We start from the raw sequence: 19,036 nt of genomic DNA on the forward strand, positions 1-19,036 counted from the left end.
ACCAATCCTACTTTACCTGTACTTTGCCTGAGACCTATTTAATGATCAGTGGTAGACAAATACGCCATGTAGAGTCTTTAGAGCAGGTACTGTTCTTAATATGTTTTATTGTATGATAGCAACAACTATAACTACTTTACAAGTCAGACAATTTTAATGAGGATTCTCTGAAGTTGTACTGAATACATCTGGTCTGTATAAAGGTGAGTGTAGGACTCTGAGCTCCACCCATTATATCAATATTTCTCTCTGTCGGTGGAGACTATGTAATGTTAGATCTATTATTACTTGCCTGTTTTCTCTCCTGTAGTACATGCCCACTAATTAAGCTTATTAGTATACATTAGCACTCACTTATCTAAAAATTTATTGCTCCAGAACTGCAATCAATATTCTTGAAATCCAAACACTTGCCACCTTTGCTACTTATCAAGTCACATTTTACACATGAGCCTGCTTATGGGTTGCTTAGTTGCAACACATCTATGGTTGTAATAAAACCTAGTCCTTTTCTGCAGAAATAAAATTGATATTTTGTTTTCCAGCCTTCCAAAGTGATCAAAAAGATGTTTTGGTGATGAGCTGAATTTTCTAAACCAAAACATTTAATCTCTGCCAGGAGCCTTCCCTTGCTCCCTTTCTGGATGCTTGCATTTCCCAACTTGACTTTTTTTTATTTTCTGCTTGTACAAAAACTTCTTGATGTCTACACTACTTCCTTGCTTGTAAATATATTTAAATATGTTACTTCATTCTCCTAACGTATCTCGCTGGTCAAATAGTTCATCCATGTGGCATATTCTAGTCCTTTCATAATCATTCAATTTCAAACAGTCCAGGCATCCCTGGATTTCTAAGTTAAATGCAGTAGGACAAATCCAATCCACCTCAACAATCTGGTCTAATCAGCAAAGTGAAAGACGTCTGTCGTACTACCAAGTGCCATTTACTCAGCCAATGACCTATTGACTGACATCTGTTTGGTCAGTGTCCTAGGCTGGCCAGCATCTTTACTGTAGACCTTACCTACGGTCAGAAGTAAGGATATTTGTTGAATGCTGTTTGGTACTATTTACAATTCCTTGGGCAATGAGGCAGACTTTTGCATGTGTAGCAATAGCTAGGCAGCATTCAAACTTGGGCTAATATGTGGCAATTAACATCAACAAAACAGTAAGCTACTTTCACTTGACATTCAACAACATTATCATAGTTGAATGTCCCACCATGAACATCCTAGGGTCCCATTCAATCACATTAGCAAGTCATTCCTATAAATAGTGGTTGGAAGCCCTATAATAGGTTGGATGTTGTTTGGCAAATACCAGCCCCCCGCCCCCTCCCAAAAAAACCCTCCACTAAGCGTGTTTACCACCTACAAGATACTATTTTGGAGTGTGACAAAATATTCTCCACTGCCTGGATGAGTGCTGTTCCAGCAACATTGACTTCAAGACCAACCAACTTAAAGCAGGCCACTTGACTGTCACATGAACCACTGGTGCACAATAGCAGCAGTGTGTACTACTAACCACAAGATTCACTGCAGCAACTTGTCAAGGCACTTTTGATAGCAATTTCCATATTTACAACTTTTTTACCATTAGAACTAGCATGGAGCTCCAACACTTGCAACTCTTCCTTCAAATTGCATGTATCGTGACTTTAAGGTACACTTTTATTTCTTCATTATCAGGTGGTTAGAATCCTGGAATGGTCTGTATCAGATCACAATTACCTCTTAAGCTACATCTAATCAAAGGCTGGTTTGCTATCATTTGCTTGGGTAACTGGGGATAGAAAATGTTGGCCTTGCCAGCAAATCTCATATTTGTTTTAATTTTTTTTTGTATGTGAAGAGACCAGCATCTACAGTTGAACTGAATGGCTTGCTGGGCTGTGTCAAGGGATATTTCAGTCAACCACATTGCTGTGGATCTGGCTCTCATAGGCCAAATAAGATATGAATAGATATAATCCTTTACCAGATATTGGTGAATAAGGTGAATTCCAACAACAGTCCAGTAGTTTCCTGATACTTAATGAGACATTTTCCTGTTTTTACTATTTTAGCTTAAATTGCGCAAGTTAAAATTCGTCACGTCATGGTATTTAGTAAATGTGCTGTGACCCAACTTGAATAAATCAGAGGTGCAAAAACAGATTGCCTGTGGTTTTGGTGTCCAATATTTATCCTTTTCGTTGTATTGCTCTCTACTTTACAATGTGACGTGCGCAATTTCCCACAAGCTACCATATTCATTGAGAATAACTCTTCCAAACTAGTGCCCTTCTTGCTATTTTAACAAATAACATTAATAGTTGACCAAAGACGAAATTTGTATTTATTTTAAAAGTTTTTCCACAAGTAATTTTATTATTTTGAGATTAAGTATATTCTGTGATTCATTAATAGAATTCTGATTTACAGCGCTACCACAAGCCTCTCTAAAGAGGCAGAAATCTTCCTTGGATGAAGAAAGAGAAAACATAAATCCTATGGACTCTGCTTGTACTTCCTCCAAGACATTTCGAGCCCTAGAGCAGGAGATCAAACCAGACACTCCTGTTGTTCCATCAGTAAAATCAAGGCTTCATAGACTTGCAGCAGAGAGGAAAGCTTGGGATTCTGATGGTATGATCTTTTTCTCGCAGTATGATTCAAGTTTCTGTGCTGTTTTTAAACTTAGTACAACCAGCTAATAGGGACATCACTGTAAGCAATAACAGCCTTCTTGTAGCTTATGTAGCTGTGGTAGTGGGAAGTCTGGTTCTTCCCGGAGGCCAGTGGCTGCAACTTATTGTACCTGTAGCTGAAACAGCTGGGATGAACCAATAGCATAGAAACTAGGAATTTGAAATTTGTGTAGCTTAATTCTGCATCATTATCTCACTGAATGAATTGCTTTTGTTACTTTTTAATTATTGGTTCACTTGCACTATTCCCTTGTGCATAACTGTCCCACACAAGCATTTAAATACTTTGGGAATCTAAACTTTACTGGTTGTACAAATTTGTTAGGGTGGCATTCTATCTTTACCTACGCGTTAAATTCAAAATAAACAATGCTTAATGACACACAGGCGCCAGTTAAAATTCTGAGATTAATATTCATGATCTATAAAGCAAATTATGGCAGCATCTGTCAAGAGAAATCTGAGTTAACGTTTTCTGGTTAAGCGACCTTTCTTCATAATGCTCAGTAAGGAATGAGAATGCTTTCAGTAATTTATGTTCTACCTCTTTAGAATTTTCTTCTGATATGCAAGTGTCTTTGAAAAATGGGCTGGTCCGTCCAGAAGCAACTGGATCTTGGAAGGATGAATTAGCCAGACCTGCTATTAAGAAGGTATATGAAGCTGCTCATGACCTGAGCCCTGACAAGAATGCTACTTTTGTATTGATCATGCATGCCATGAAGAAGGAAGATTTTAGAACTTAAAATCACCTTTTAATTTTTGTTTTTGGCATTGTTTTGAATGCTTTCACCTATATCCTGTCCATTCACATCAAACTGAGCCGTAAGCATATCTTTCTTGTTGTTTTCTTGGTGACGTGGTCCTGTGAAGTGTACTCGATGTCAGGAGTAAGTGATATTGTCTGAATGGTCTTACTTAACAGGGTTGAATCAGAGTGCTGGCTGTCAACAAAGTTCAATTTTCCTGACCTTTTTTAAACTGCTCCTTTTGTCCAGTTATAGATGACAACTATACACTGAGCTGATCTCCAAAATGAATTTTGCGTTTCTAACTGCAAAGTTTACTCCAACATTTTCTACTGAAGGCTGTGTAGACCAACAAATGGAGGCAGCAAGGCTGTGTTGCAGTTATTAAACTAGTGTAAAGAAAATCTAAAATGGAACTGCAGATTTTATGTATATCTCTATGGGGATTATTGCTGCTTTCACAGCATAGAATGTATATACATCTCAATTGTCTCCCTCTGATCAAATCTTTCAATGCTGAAGACTTTTTCATTTTGTCAAATTGCTACAATGTTCTAGATCAACAGTTATTCCCATCTTCTCATCTATCTATCTATAAACGTGTTCAAAGTTAGAAATTACACAATCCCAGGTTATAGTCCAATAGGGCTATTTAAAATCGTAAGCTTTTTGAGCACTGCTCTTTTTGTGAAGTGGAGGGAGGTGTACCAACACAGAATATATAGGTGGAAAGATAAGATAAATTCAGAAAATGGAGTGTTAACCAATAAGCACATAGTGTGACAGGCTGAATAACAATGATGGGTTAACATATGAGCTGATTAATTAAAGCAGAGGGGTAACTACAAATCAAAAATTAGATGATGATAGAGACACTCCAAACAGCTGGAATAATCAGAGTCTCATAACGAGGGGCTAACAAAGTAACAAGTAATCAAAAACCAGGTAGAGAGAGAATTAAGGTAACTGTGTCAAAACAGACCAGTAAGAATATTTTACAAGCACAGTACAGCATGTAGCATGACATGAACCAGAGATCACTGTTGAAGCTGTCCTTATAAATAAAGAGCTTGGCTATTTTTCTGCTTGGCTGTTCTGCGTTGTTGTGTATCTTGAAGGACGCCTTCGAGGATGCTTACCTGAAGACCTAAGGCTGAATGTCCTTGATCACTGAAGTGTTACTCGACTGGGAACGAACATTCCTGTTTGGCAATCATTGCAGTGTCTGTTCGTCCATTGTCATAGCACCTGAATGGTCTCCTTGAGGTACCATGCCTTAGGACATCCTTTCCTGCAGCGTATGAGTTGGGAAAACATTGGCTGGGTCGCATGAGTATATGTTGTGTACCTGGTGGGTGGTTTTCCCACGTATGATGGTAGTACCCATGTCGTTCTGACATGTCTTGGAAAGTTTGCCATGGCAGCGTTGTGTAGTGTTGTAGTTGGTGTTCCCCTGAAGGCTGGGTAGCTCCACATCACAAGGGTGTTGTGATATTAACTGTGTGTAATAACTTAGTGTAACAGTTAGACACTAAACTGGATAATGTTGGATAGAAATACAATTTAATTATTAAATTAACTCACTAGGCCACTTCCGAGGTGGTTAAATATCTAAATATTAATGACGAACAAAGTGGCAGATTTTGTACTCTGTCAAATCCACTTGGCTCATTAATATTTGTTAATGTTGTCAAATTTGAAACCATTTTCTGGAGGCAAAGCAGAAATCCTGCTCCTATGTCTTACCTTATTAATCCAGGCAATTGGAATTGTTGTTTCATAATACAAGTTGAAACTTTATTGCTGGAACAGCACAGCAGGTCAGGCAGCATCCAGGGAACAGGAGATTCGACGTTTCGGGCACAGGCCCTTCTTCTTATGAAACCTCCTCGAAGGTTTCATAATACAACCACTACACTGCTGTATTGATATAATAATGAGACTCTTTGTGCATTTATACTATGGTGTTTCTCTAGTAACCAAGTGGAAAACACCAGAATTCAATGTTTGAGATCTGTTGGAACTTGCAAATCTCTGTTAGAGAGCATTAGCCATGCTCCAATCTGTGCTAATCCTCACCAGCAGTCCTCCAATGAATTGAATCTCCTTCGTCCCTAATTTTACACATTTTCTCCTTGAGCAGCACACTCATGTCATTAATTTTTTTTTCTAGTCCCTACTGCTGGAATCTAGTATGGGCTGCAACTATGTATACCACTAAGATCCTAAAACCAATTCCTTGTTACATTTAACGGTGGAGACATCCTCCTCTTCAGGAGGATAAAATTAACAGAGCTCTACTTGAAAGGATTGACAAGGATTGGAGGGTTTGAGCTAAGGAGAGGCTGGTTGGTTGGGGTGTTTTTCCCTGGAGTGTCATAGGCTGAGGGGTGCCCTTCATGGAGGTTTGTAAAATCATGAGGGGCATGGAAACGGTGAATAGCCAAGGTCTTCCCTTCAGGATAGGGGAGTCCAAAACTAGAGGGCATAGGTTTAAGGTGAGAAGGGAAAGATTACAAAAGGACCTGAGGGGCACCCTTTTCACGCAGAGTGTGGTATGTGTATGCAATGAGCTGCCAAAAGAAGTGATGGGGGGCTAGCACAATTTCAACGTTTAAAAGGATGGGTACATTAATAGGAAAGGTTTAAAGGGATATGGTAAATTGAACTAGATCAGTTTAGATATCTAGTCAGCAGGGATCATTTGGACTGAAGGGTCTGTTTCTCGGCTGTACAACTAACTCTGACTTCTGACTGTCCGGTAAAACCTATTGAAAAATGATGCCATATGATTAAGATCCAGTGAGATCCACATCAATTTAAATACCTTGTTCTCTCTCCAGATACCTATGTGATTGTTAATCACTTGAAATGTTCTGAGCATAGTGTCTGAAAATTATTCAAAGGGCAAAGACTGATCTTTATTGGGACTGACTATTAATCCTTTTCTAATAAAATTTCATATAAGACATCTTTTTGTGAGGGAGGAATCTGGGGTTGCTACAGGAGAGTTTCAGTAATTTTTTTATTTCTGATCTATGCTTGGTAGCTGACTTGTGTGTTACTTGCATGTTGCATCATCCAAGTTGGATCCCACAGTGAACAGCACTTGCTATATAAATTTTCCATTTTCTGTTGGAGCAGGCCAGACAGGAGACTGAAACAAGAACTAACTTGAGTTGCACAAAAGAGAAAACTATAACGATTTCTAGTAAGTGTAATCTGTATTAGTCTTCAATTCATGTGGTAATTGTGCATATTATTAGTAACTATCAAAAGTACTCTGGTGTGACTGGGTAACTTCCTGAAACTATTGTAAACTAACTTATGTCAAATGCCAACATGAAGAAGGCGGTAGTTCTGCAATACATCAAAATTGGTGCAAAAGGTATTGAAAACTATGATTAACTTCCTATTACTCCCTTGCATTAATTCTTTTCCCTTGCTCACATGCTTGATCATTGTTTCCCTTCCTTTCAGAATGTTTTTCTTTTTGCCATCTGTTTTCTCTCCATTTTGCCTTGCATTTTCATTCTATTTTTGCTACCTTCCCATTTGTGAATTTCAGTTTTTGTAACGTTTTTTAATATGCACAGTACATTACAGACCGACATTACTGCAGTATTTGAGGATTGCTTTTATGTGATTTTAAGTCTTGCATTTTCAGTTTAAATCTAATTTTAAAAAAAATGCAGATTTTGAGCATAGAAGTTAGGTGTGAAGAACATTAAACTATATAACTTTTCAATATTTCACGAGTCACCAATACATTTTGAAGGTTATTGTATTGGAACTATTTTTGAATCCAACCTTTTTTTTTTCCCTGCTTGCTATTTCCTTCCTTCCCTCCCTCCCTCCCTCCCTTTCTTTCTCTCCCTCCCTCTCCTTTCTTTCTCTCCCTCCCTCTCCTTTCTTTCTCTCTCTCCCTCCCTCTCCTTTCTTTCTTTCTCTCTTTTCTTTGGCCCAGTGTTAATGTAAAATAGCATTTGAACTGTTTTGCTTTATTACCATCATTAAACTGTAAAAGTACTTGTGCGTTTATCCAAAATGCTCGGGATCAGCTGGCTTTCAACAGTCAGAATTTTTTGAATTTCAGAATAAGTTGCAATTTGGTGAAATTTTAAATAATCTTTCCGAAGAACAGACTACTTGAGTAAAACTGGCCCTGAAACAAAATTGAGGTCTGCCAGTGCTGGGCCACAGCCCCATATGTCATGAGTGACATGCATTGAGTGGGTGTGGACTTGGGTTAACTGTTTGCATGCCAAACTACCACCTTTAATAATGGGGGAAAAAAACTTCACAAAAAAAAAATCAGACTTTGGATAAAGGGTTGTCTACCTGTATCAGTCAAGCAATGCTCCAGATCTTCTGCTTGCAAATCTAATTACTACTTACTGAGAGGTACTCTCCCCAGTGAAGTATTCCACAAACTCTGAGAAGTGGCAACATTCGGTGGGTCAGAGCTCCTATACAGAAACGTGAACTTTTTCTTATTAATATTCTGTCTAATTGGTCAAGACTGTGGTTTAAGCAAAAAAGACTAGGTAGATTCTTGGAATAAGAAATATGATTATGGTTGATCTGACCCTCCACTCCACTTTCCTGCCGTATGCCCAGAACTGTTAATTCCCTTAACAATTTAAAACTTTGTCCACCTCCGTGTTGAATATGCTTAATGACCAAACCTATGTAGCACTCTGCAGTCCTGTCCTGAGGAAATTCTTCCTCATTTCTGTCTTGGGTGGACAATCTCTTGATGAATATCATTGGCTACACTTCAAAAAACATTTTTAGCATGAATAATTTGAGTTGAAGACATTTTAGAAATGTAACTGTAAACTTGTGAAGTACTAGCTTTAGATTGTCACTTAACAGTTCAAAGAATGCAGATAAATTTCCTGTTCTTGCGGCTGCTGATTTTTCTTTACTCCATGATTTATTTACTTCAAATTTGTCTAATTGTAATTGATACTATGGCTTGCTTGCTTAAAAACACAATAGGTGTTGTTGTGCAATCTGTTCGAGAGAAATTTGAAGAATTGAGTCATGAGAAACCGAAGCAGGAGGAAAGGGGAAGCTGCTCTAAGATAACTGAAACAACCCAAAGTACAAAAGCCATCCAGGAAATACTGCTTCAGAAGTCTACTGCCAGTGCATCTCATGTCATTTGGATAAAAAAGGTAAATTGCAGACTGCACTTTTTTTTTTAAAATTGGGGAAATGATGATGAACAGATGATAAATAGGACCAGGAGTAAAGCAATCACCTTAAACCTGCTCTGCCAGACTTTCTGAAACACTAATGTGGCTATTACGTGTGTATTATGATTGCCTTTGCCTTTGATAACTTTTACGGGTCAGGGTCAAACTGTGCAGGAATATTGTTGGAATTAGTACAGGTGAAATAGTCAAAGATGTGTATTTTTTAGCAAGATTTTTGAAGTGGAGGAATAAAGCCAAGCAAATTGCATTGATTTGGGTGAGTGGCTAGAAGATCAGCCATCAATAGCTGAAGAAAAAGGATTGCATATTGAACTAGAATTAGTGATTTGGGTATGAACAAGCCGATGGAACAGTGAGTATTGCAGAATTGGGGTGAAGAGTTTTATACATGTGTTGAAGAATTGGGATTTGGCGTGGGTCAGCAAAGTTAGGGGTACTGATTGAATGCCAATTTGTATTGGGACCTTTTTTAAGTGAGATACAGAATGGTTCAAAATGCTCAGTCAAATTGCGTTAAGGAAGAGGGTATTGGGAGATTTTTCTTAGTGGGGGTAAAATGAGAAATAACGGAAGGCTTCAGTTTACCAAGCGATGAAACATCTTTTAATAGTGAAGTTTAAGTTGGAGCTGTAAGGTCATAGATGCCCTTGGTAAGAGTGGTGGGTGTATGGTCGAGTCAGAGACATTAGGAACATTTTAAGTGACTGCTGAACAAGCATATGGACAGCAGTAAATTGAGGGGTGTTTAGGTTAGGTTGATCTTGCATTAAGATAAATGCTTAGGACTACATTGTGTGCTGAAGGGCCTATACTGGACTGTACTATTTTGTTCTATTCTAGAATCTAATGTGACAATTTGAGCATGCACCAACCGAGGACTTGATTGTGTTTTTAAGAAACCAAGTGAGTGACAAAATTGACAGTATCATAGCCATAGGTCTAACTGTAATGAAGGCAAAAATGAGTATTGCTAAATTGAAATATGCAAAATGTTGGCATCTTTGACCAGAGTGATTCTAATTTTGTGGATAAAATAGAAGCCTGATTGCAAGGATCACTCCACATGGAATGGATAATGTGGTGCCTTCTGGAATTTAGGATCTGGGGCTTAAAGGTCAAAGCAGCCAAAGTTCAATTTTTATAAATGGCTTTTTGAGGTTCTACATCATAGATTGGTCAGAAAAGTAAAAGACCACAGAATTCCAGGGAAAATGACAATTTTTGGATTCAAAGTTGAGGCAGAAAACAGATTATTGTTTGAATGTCTTTGTAAATGGAAGAACATTTTCCATGGGGCTTAGACCATTGACTAAAGTTTGGAGATGAGCTTTTTTTTTAAAAGTTGGGGCTGTGGTTAAATGCTGTTTGTAGGAAAGTTTCAATTAACTTGTCAGAGAGGTGAAACAGTGGCATAAGCAGTTCTCACCAGGCAGGAAGGCAAGTGAATAAATGGTAGGGTACTAGAGTGTAGAGGACCAGAGATGCCTGGCAATGAATATCCACAGATACCTGCAGATAGGTGATAAAGACAGACTGGGTGTATCTTTTAATTGAAGTGTAGCATAATATGACTGACGACATAATATTAGCATGACATAATATTGTGACCTCTTGGATACTGAAACAGTCCGTTCTAAATGCAACAAGAACCGGAAAATATCTAGGTTTGGACAGGCAACAAGTAAGTAACAACAACACTCGTACCCCACAAGTGCAAGTAATGACCACCTCCATCAAGAGCAAATCTCATCGTTGCCCTATGATGTTTGACATCACCATCACTGAATTCCTCACCATTAATATCTTACCATTGACCAGAAACTGAGTAGACTAGACCAGAGTGTATAGGAGATTACTCCCTGCAAGATTCTTAATGCTCCTCCTGACTTTCCAAAGCCTGAGCACCATCTGAGATGCGATTCAGAAATGTGATAGAATACACATCACTTGCCTGGATGAGTGTAGATCCCATAACACTCAGGATGGTCAAAACCATCCAGGACAAAGAAGCCTGCTTGATCAGCATCCCATCCATAAACTTTCAGTTCCCCCCTCCAAAAACTCAGTAACAGCAATGCACTGCAGAAATTCACCAAAGATGGTTGAAGTACACTATCTTCAAACCTACGATTGGTACCATCTAGATGGACAAAGACATCAGGGCAGCATGGTGGCTCAGTGGTTAGCAATGCTGCCTTAGTGCCAGGGACCTGGGCTCAATTGCAGCCTCTCGCAACTGTGCAAACCCACACCCTGTCTGTGTGGGTTTCCTCTGGGTGCTCTGGTTTTCTCCCACAGTCCAAAGATGTGCCGGTGAGGGTGAATTGGCCATGCTAAATTGCCCCATAGTGTTCAGGGTTGTATAGGTTAGGTGCATTAGTCAAGGGTAGATTAATAGGGTAGGGGACTGGGTCTGGGTGGGATACTCTTTGGGGAGTCAGTGTGGTCTTGTTGGGACAAATGGCCTGTTTCCACACAAGGGATTCTGAGATACTTTGCAACATCAATACTGCAAGATCCCTCTGCCAAATTGGAAAGTTAGAGATTTGGAATCTATTGTCATTCCTTCAGTGTTGCTGAATCATAAAGCCTGGTACTCCCCATCCTAGTGGCATTGTAAGTGTACCTACCCCAAAATTCTTCAGCAGTTCAAGAGGCAGCTCTCATCACCTTGGGAGCAACTTGAGGTGGTTTATGTCTACTGAAACAGCCAGTGGTGGCCACATCCTGTGATGGAGTTTTTTAAAAGTTGTAAAATTATATTGGCACTATATAAGACCCATGTTATGCCGCAACTGGAATATATGTGCAGTTCTGGTCAGCACACTATACAAAAGTTGTGGATGCCTGAGATTGATAGAACATTGCCTGAACTGGAGAATTTTGGTTTAAAGAAAAATTGGATAGGCTTGTTACTACTTTTCTCTAGAACCGTGGAATCAGATAGCTTCAATTGAAGCTGAAAGAGGTTGTAAATGACACTGCAGAGTGTTTTTCAACTAAGAATGGAGACCAGAATGGGAGCTAGGGATGGGTGAGAGGAGCTTCAGGATTAGAAGATGATGTGGGGGAAAGCATACATGAGCCCGAAAGCAAATCACATTGAACTGGAACTCTGTATTAAATGGATATGTTGACACTACTTTATCAATATTTAAAGAAAGTAAGTCAATATTCAACAGAGCTTTGTATGAAATGGACAGGTCTAAATGGTGCTAATAGGAAAACAATATTCTTTGGTTGAGGAGTGCACAACCAGGGAGCATAAACTTGAGGCATGTGGTTTAGAGAAGTTTCGAGGAGATATGTGTTTACCCACAGTGGAGATGTCGAGCTCACTGCCTGAACGATGGACACCATTAAAAATGCATACCATTTAAACTGTAATTAAATATTCAATTGAAATGCAGTAACCTGTAAGGCTACGGGCAAGGACCTAGAAAAATGAGATGAGGTTGGTGGCCACTTGAATCTGATGCAGATGTGTTGGGCTGAAGGGCCTTCTGCTGTAAATGTCAATGATGTGGAGATGCCGGTGTTGGATTTGGGTGGACAAAGTCAGAAGTCTGTCAACACCACCAAGTTATTGTCCAATAGGTTTATTTGAAAGTACAAGCTTTTAGTGTGCTGTTCCTTTGTCAGGTGTTGCCTGATGAAGGAGCAGTGCACTGAAGCTTGTGATTTCAAATAAACCCGTTGGACTAAACCTGGTATTGTGACTTCTGTCACTGAAATGAATAAATCATTCCTGAAGAGAGGTCAATGATCATGGAAATGTGAATAAAGTGTTGCAATATAAACATCATTCATAATGGAAAGCTGGTTGCTAACCTTCCCCATGAAGCATTGAATACATCAGTTGGACCACCCAAGTAAAAACTTCAAAAGTGAGTGTGTACTCTTGGAATGTCATGCTTCCAAGTTCCAGTCACATTACATTTGTGTTTAAATATGGTGGATTTTAAGGTGCTGAAATTTGAGGATTTCGGTTTCTGGTATTGACTCCTTTAGTAAAGTGAAAGGCACCTACTTTCTGCCCCTCCTGACAGCTGTGCCCACCCCCAGCTTCCTTTCACCTCTTTTGTTTCCAATGCTTGAGACTGTCGCAGTTTTTGCAACAGTCCAATCATATGCTTGAAGCATTTATGCTTTTTTCCTTGTTGCTTTCAAACATTGAACATTGGGTGAATAGGTTGTTATCCTATCCTTTAGTTTTGTGAAGGTGCATATTGTAAGTGGAAATGTCTGCATTAATAATGATCCCTGTAAATACTGAGGAAACCCTGCAGTCTTGAAGAGGTTAAGTGAATTGCTACTTTGCCAGCAGACATGTGATCTGGTAACTTGTTTTCTTGCTGAGCTTTCCAGTGGTGATGTCAGGAAACGATGAAAGGTTGAAAATGCAGCTGTTGACATGTGGAAGGTTTGGAAACACTCCTCTCCACTATCCCCCCCCACCCCCCATCCCCAACAACATAGCTTCCTGACATTTGCCAGGAGCTGAGCAAAATAAATGTCTCCATTGAAATCGCCCAGGTACTGTTTTATTCTAAGTAGTGAAAACTACTGTAAGTGTACTCTAATTATATCTTTGTATATAAATCTAGAGCACTGCTACTCAAGGTCACTCTTTCCATTCCGTGATCAATTCTATTATTTTTTTTTTGTTTGCAGAAGAATTTCCTTGGCACAGTTCTGTATGCTTTTCCATTTATCACTGTTCTGATTCTGTGGAGTAAGTGTGGCTGACTGCTATGAATGCATTTTGTTATTGAGGAATGGGGATGAAATTCTTTATTCAAATGCTATGTCAACAAAATGTAGCATATAATGCAAATTTTTACTAAGTTATGCAAACTACATACTAACATGCTACGGCCGTCAGGATTAGACTATGGGATATATTGTCATTTGGATCATGGTGAAGAAATTGTTCAGAATATTTAATTATATATGGTTTGTATTCATGTTTAAGGCAATTTAGATAGGAACAGCTGGTGAGGAGTGGGCTGGGTGTTCATGTTCTGGATTAGTGGCGCTGGAAGAGCACAGCAGTTCAGGCAGCATCCGAGGAGCAGTAAAATCGACGTTTTGGGCAAAAGCCCTTCATCAGGAATAGGTTCATGTGCCAAGCATAACTGCTTAGACCAAGAAATCTGGCATAAAGTCCAGTCATCTCTGCATATATCTACTAATTGACAGTTTTTAGCTCTGAAATCATGTTGGATGAGGTGAACAATAGCCAGCTTATCGTACTGAAAACTGATTATAACCATGGATATGCAAAACTAAAGTCAAATTCCTTTGAGCATGCATGAATGCACTTGCAAATTGAACTTCATCTTGACAAAGGTATTGTTGAACACCATGGCAGTGTGTGCTGCTTTAGGAGCTTGGTATTTCCAATAATCTTGCACTTTATGATGTCTCTTTTTTTATATATACTAGAAATTTTCTTCATTTTCGAAGTAAAACTGGACATATCTTTCCAACTTACCTTGGGTTTGTTTTAATTCCAAGTATTGAGGTTTGCTAATCATCAATTGAGAAGAAAAATTTCTGATCTGTGATTAACTGCTGTGTGATTAGCAGGTTGACTGAATGTTCTGCTTTTGCATCTGTAGGAGCGGGAGCTGGAGCTTGCGATGCTTCGAGGTAAGACTGAAGGAAACAATCCCTGGGTGGAAAAGAAGGCATTCAAATCAAGTACAGGACCAGAGGGATCCACTAGGGTAAAGCGGAATATTATTTCTCCCCCCTCAAATCACTTGGATAACACCACCTTGCAGAAAACTTGGCTTTCAGTTTAAAGATAGTTGATATCTCCTCTCTTCACTTCCATAGTCAGCATCAGTTTCTGGCATAACTGTCTTGAGTTGTGAATATTTTAATGAGTGCAATTTTGGCTCTGAGATATTTATTTGGAATAAATATTTTCCAAAATGATCTAAAATAGATTTTTAAAATGTTTTTCCTCTTCATAATGTCTCTGATAAATCGAGTTGAATTCCTGTTAACTTTAAAAAGTTTAGATTTCAGAGAACATGAAAATCAAATCTTCCAACAACCAAGTTGTGGCTATATCTAGTGCTGACAAGAATCCTAGTGCTTTGAGCAGGAAAAACATTTATTTAAAATGAGCAAGTATTTTTAAAAAAAAAGTAATTCACATTGCTTGTGCAAGTTTTTTTTTCCTCGATTCTAATATCTAGGCTTTTTAAAACAAAGTGCTGCTTCTCCATTTCCAAAATCTAAAACCCACTAAAGAGCCCACCTGATATTACTGGGCAAGCCAGATCTCTGGCAGAAATTTGGCTTAATGTTTTTTAAGGAGTCATCTCTCACTGAAGCATAACTGAGTTTTGAAGACTTGGTTTTTAAGCAGTAAAACGGAAGTGTATTTCTGGGAAAAAAAAAGGAGAGGACCGAATGATTCAAGCTTTATACATAACACAGTTAAAGATTGCAAAATCCATGACAAAAATATAATCCCATTCATTCCAAAACATACTTTTTGATATCAAAGCTTTACAGTGCTCACACTAAGGGAATCTCATTCTGTGTCTCCTTATGTTTAATTTAACTGTGACTTCAACACCCAATCTGGGAAATCTGAGAGCCTCTCCTGAAGTCTTCATGCAACTGAGTTTTTAAACTTTCTCAACTTCAAATAACACCTTAAGGGTTTTATCCATATACTTCTGGTGTATTACTATTACTAAACTCCTTACTCCTGAGATAATTACTATATTAATAATTTAACCAAAGCATTAAATGTCCATCTTTAGTTAAGTACTCTGCCTTCAATAAGGGAATGTCTTCAAGTTGATGCTAGTTTATAGCTGTTGGGTGGATGCATTTGATTCACCTGACTTTTGGGTTTTTAAGCACTCATTAAAACATTGAACTTGCTATTAATAGTTGGACTACACAAATAAGCAGATTTGCAGGAAGTGATTTCTGGAAAAAGGTTCCTGCGTATTTTACATGGTGATAAATGCATTTTAATTTGGAAGTGAGCTGCATCTTGCTTGGTGAGGGTTCACCATAGAAAGTACACTAACACTTAATGCAGTGGAAGTGATATTGAGTGTGCTGAGTATGGCTTGTTGCAGGAAGCATCTAAGGAAACATGCATAGGAACGAAGATCAGGGCAGGTCTGGGCCACGTCAGCATGCCAGTGGCAGAAAGGAACACTGAGCAACTTCCAGATACCAGTGAAATAGTCCCAGTAAGTTGATTTACGGATTTGAAAACTAGGTTTGAAATTACACTTGTAATTGAAAACTATACCATTTTATTGGTGCACCAGTATTGTGACTAGCTGCTTTTGGGCTGTAATTTTAATTACTGACTACATCTGCATGTTTGGTGCAAGTTGATCATTTAAACTATCACTTCACTTCAGCAGAAATTTGTCAGAGCTTTTGAGACTTGATTGAAACCTTAAATTGTGCTGAATTGTTAAGGGCTTTTTTTTCCTCAGCCATGGCTATCAAGCAATTATCCTGATATTTTAAAATCTCCTTGCTTTTCATAAGATGATTACATTAATTGATTTGCATATCATTTGTTTTGACCACCTAGTGATGATTATCTAGATCAGTAGATAAAAGGACTATCTTGCCACATGCGTACACAACTTGAAGGGGTGCAGATTAATTGATGCTGAATCAATGTTATTGTGCAGTTACAAATCTTGAACTTTCATTAATCCAGTTTGTAGCTGTTAACCTTCATTATGATAAAAGAAGCAGTAGTCTCCTAATATCCCAATTCAAGATCAATTTATATAGTAATTTGAGTGATGTGCTTAACTGGGCTTCAAACTGATGGGTGAAATCACTACTTTATTTCCCCTAAACATTATAGGGTGTGTCCAGTGTTCTGTAGTAATTCTTAATCGTTTAGTTTTTTTTTAACAAATATGCTTTCACTTGCTGTTTCGTTTTGGCACTGGTTGCGGCATTTCTTGTCTATATATTTTGTGGGCCTTGAAGGCATAAAGGGCAAAGAACAAAATATAAATATGCAAAGAATTGAACACTCTTGGAAAGGAGAGGAGTGTGAATCTACTTTGTGCATGCTTTAGACTTGGATTGTGTTAATCAATTAAAAGCAGATGTTACTCCGACCTGGATTGCCTGGAGATTATGGATTTATTTAGCAGTTTGATTCTGTAATCTTGCATTGCTTGTCACTGACAATGCTTTCATTCTTTTACAAATTCACCTTTTTTATTTAAAAAAAAAAGTATCTTTTGAGGTGCTAAATTGAACACCAATCTGTCCTTCAGGTGGGTCTCAGAACGGGGAGTTCCTATTAGTAGTCTAGCCTATATTTACATATTGACTGCAGTTCAAGTAGAATATCTAGTTCCTTGTCTCTTTTTGTGTGAGACTCCTTTTTTGTTATGCACAAATTGACTAAGTATTTCTCTACACCATGACTCCACTCTTCAATAAAGCGGTGTCCTGTGGACATTAATATGGGGAACAAAAACTTAGATTTTGATTCCCTGCTTAGATATGCCAATTTAGTTTCGGGAGTGAATTTTTAACTGCCTGCCTGCATCAGGTTCCCAAAAGTGTTTCATTCTCTACGTGATCCAGGAGCAGCTGACGGGGAGTACAAAAGCTCAAGAGAACACTATTGATGACAAAAACACTATTACATATTCAGAACACAATGAAATGTATGAAGAGGTACTGCACATTACTGAAGGTAAAGGTCTGAATACTATGCATTCTTATCAATTATTGTCAGTAATAAGCTCCAGTCATTGTTCAATATACTGCTTGTTAGCTACTTTTAAGAACTAATTCCTTATGCTGCTTTCATATTGCAAGAATATTTACCATCGTGAGGCCTCTGTCTTGCTACTTTGTGCTGTTAACATTGAGCTTCAAACTGAGATTTCATTCAATTGAGTCTGGGTTTTTTTAACCTTAGCTCAGATATTTTTTGTCCTGAAATTTGAATAGGTGTTGGGAAGGTCATTAAAGATAAAGGACCTGAGTTTTCAGGTAGCAGTGTTCTTGTACATAAGCAAGGCTCTGCTTTTACTGTTTTGAAGCTAGATAGTCATATCTTTATTCTTCCTTCTCACCTTTTACGTTCCATCATGGAAAAATTTACGACTGACAGATGTGCATCGATAAAGTTCATAGTGATCGACCAAAGTGGAGATATATGATGGGTTATTGATTAATTTCAATGCTGTGGTGTACTGTCTTAAAGCTGCAGGAAATGCAAAAGTTATGATGAAAGATGCTGATAGATTTGCATGTATTCAATAATATGCAACAATCACAAAATATCTTCCCAAATTTAGATGATTACAAGGTAGAAGCACCTTTGGATTGGTCGACTCCTTTCAGGAAGGTTACTTTTGCATTAGAACCGCAAACCATTCCATCGCCAGAGTATGTAGAAACTGAGAGCAATGAAAATGAGAAGTGCATCTCTGAGACGGGTATGAGAATTTTGTAATGCCCTTGATTGTCAAGTTATTTGTATAACTTTAAATACTGACTTGCAGTTGGACAAATGGACAGAAAGCTTGTCCCTGTTTTTTGTGTTGTTTGCAAATGAGAACTGTAGTGAGTTATCTAGAATTGCCCCTCCTAATTCGGCCAGTAACAAAGAAAAGCCGTTTGATTCCTCCCTTTTAGCTTGTCGTAGAGCAGTGTTAGCTATGTTCGGAACGGGTGGGTGGAGACAGAAGAGGGAAAGTGGATGATTTTGATTTAATGAAGCAAAACTTTTCCTGAGCATAGTGTAGCATGTGTATACTTTTGATTACAATCCTACTTCAGAAACACATTGCGGAATAAGTAGTGTAGCCAACAAGTTGAGTTCAGTATGGTATTAATTGAATCTTTGGGAAATAAGTGACTTAAACTTATTCTGGCAATTCCCACACTTTAAACTTCCTGAATATCTATGTTCGATATCATGTTGGTATAAAAAGTTATTAAATTAGGTTAATATTGAAGGCAGTCAAAAGTCACATGACACCAGGTTCTAGTCCAACAGGTTTCTTTGAAATCTCAAGCTTTTGGAGTGCTGCTCCTTCCACATCAGGTGAAGTGGAGGGAAGCACACCCTCCACTTCACCTGATGAGAGCAGCGCTCAAAAGCTTGTGATTACAAAGAACCTGGTGGACTACAACCTTGTGTCGTGTGACTTCTAACTTAAGATGAAATGTCACTGGACTACATTGACAAAGAGGAGTTCAGTCATCCTGTGCTGATTGGCACACCATTCTGGCACTTTACCCTTTTAAGTAGTTAGAAGTCAAGTTTACAGCCTCTGAATTTTTTTTCAGAAGCCTCATGAATGCATGTATGCTTTGCTTGAA

The 19,036-nt window shown here is 38.4% G+C and overlaps 1 protein-coding gene across 1 annotated transcript in view; it reads left to right on the plus strand.

Annotated features, from left to right (window-relative positions):
- LOC122558634 (anillin-like) overlaps positions 1 to 19,036 on the plus strand; it is a 62,966-nt gene that overhangs the window by 7,362 nt on the left and 36,568 nt on the right. Inside the window, exons 3-10 of the mRNA XM_043707432.1 lie at positions 2,432 to 2,635; positions 3,250 to 3,350; positions 6,591 to 6,657; positions 8,451 to 8,629; positions 14,296 to 14,403; positions 15,787 to 15,903; positions 17,285 to 17,396; positions 18,007 to 18,147. Coding sequence (XP_043563367.1) covers positions 2,432 to 2,635; positions 3,250 to 3,350; positions 6,591 to 6,657; positions 8,451 to 8,629; positions 14,296 to 14,403; positions 15,787 to 15,903; positions 17,285 to 17,396; positions 18,007 to 18,147 — 1,029 coding nt within the window. The remainder of the gene's footprint in view (positions 1 to 2,431; positions 2,636 to 3,249; positions 3,351 to 6,590; positions 6,658 to 8,450; positions 8,630 to 14,295; positions 14,404 to 15,786; positions 15,904 to 17,284; positions 17,397 to 18,006; positions 18,148 to 19,036) is intronic.

The sequence above is a fragment of the Chiloscyllium plagiosum genome, chromosome 17 (assembly GCF_004010195.1).
Source record: "Chiloscyllium plagiosum isolate BGI_BamShark_2017 chromosome 17, ASM401019v2, whole genome shotgun sequence".
NCBI classification, from domain to species: domain Eukaryota; kingdom Metazoa; phylum Chordata; class Chondrichthyes; order Orectolobiformes; family Hemiscylliidae; genus Chiloscyllium; species Chiloscyllium plagiosum.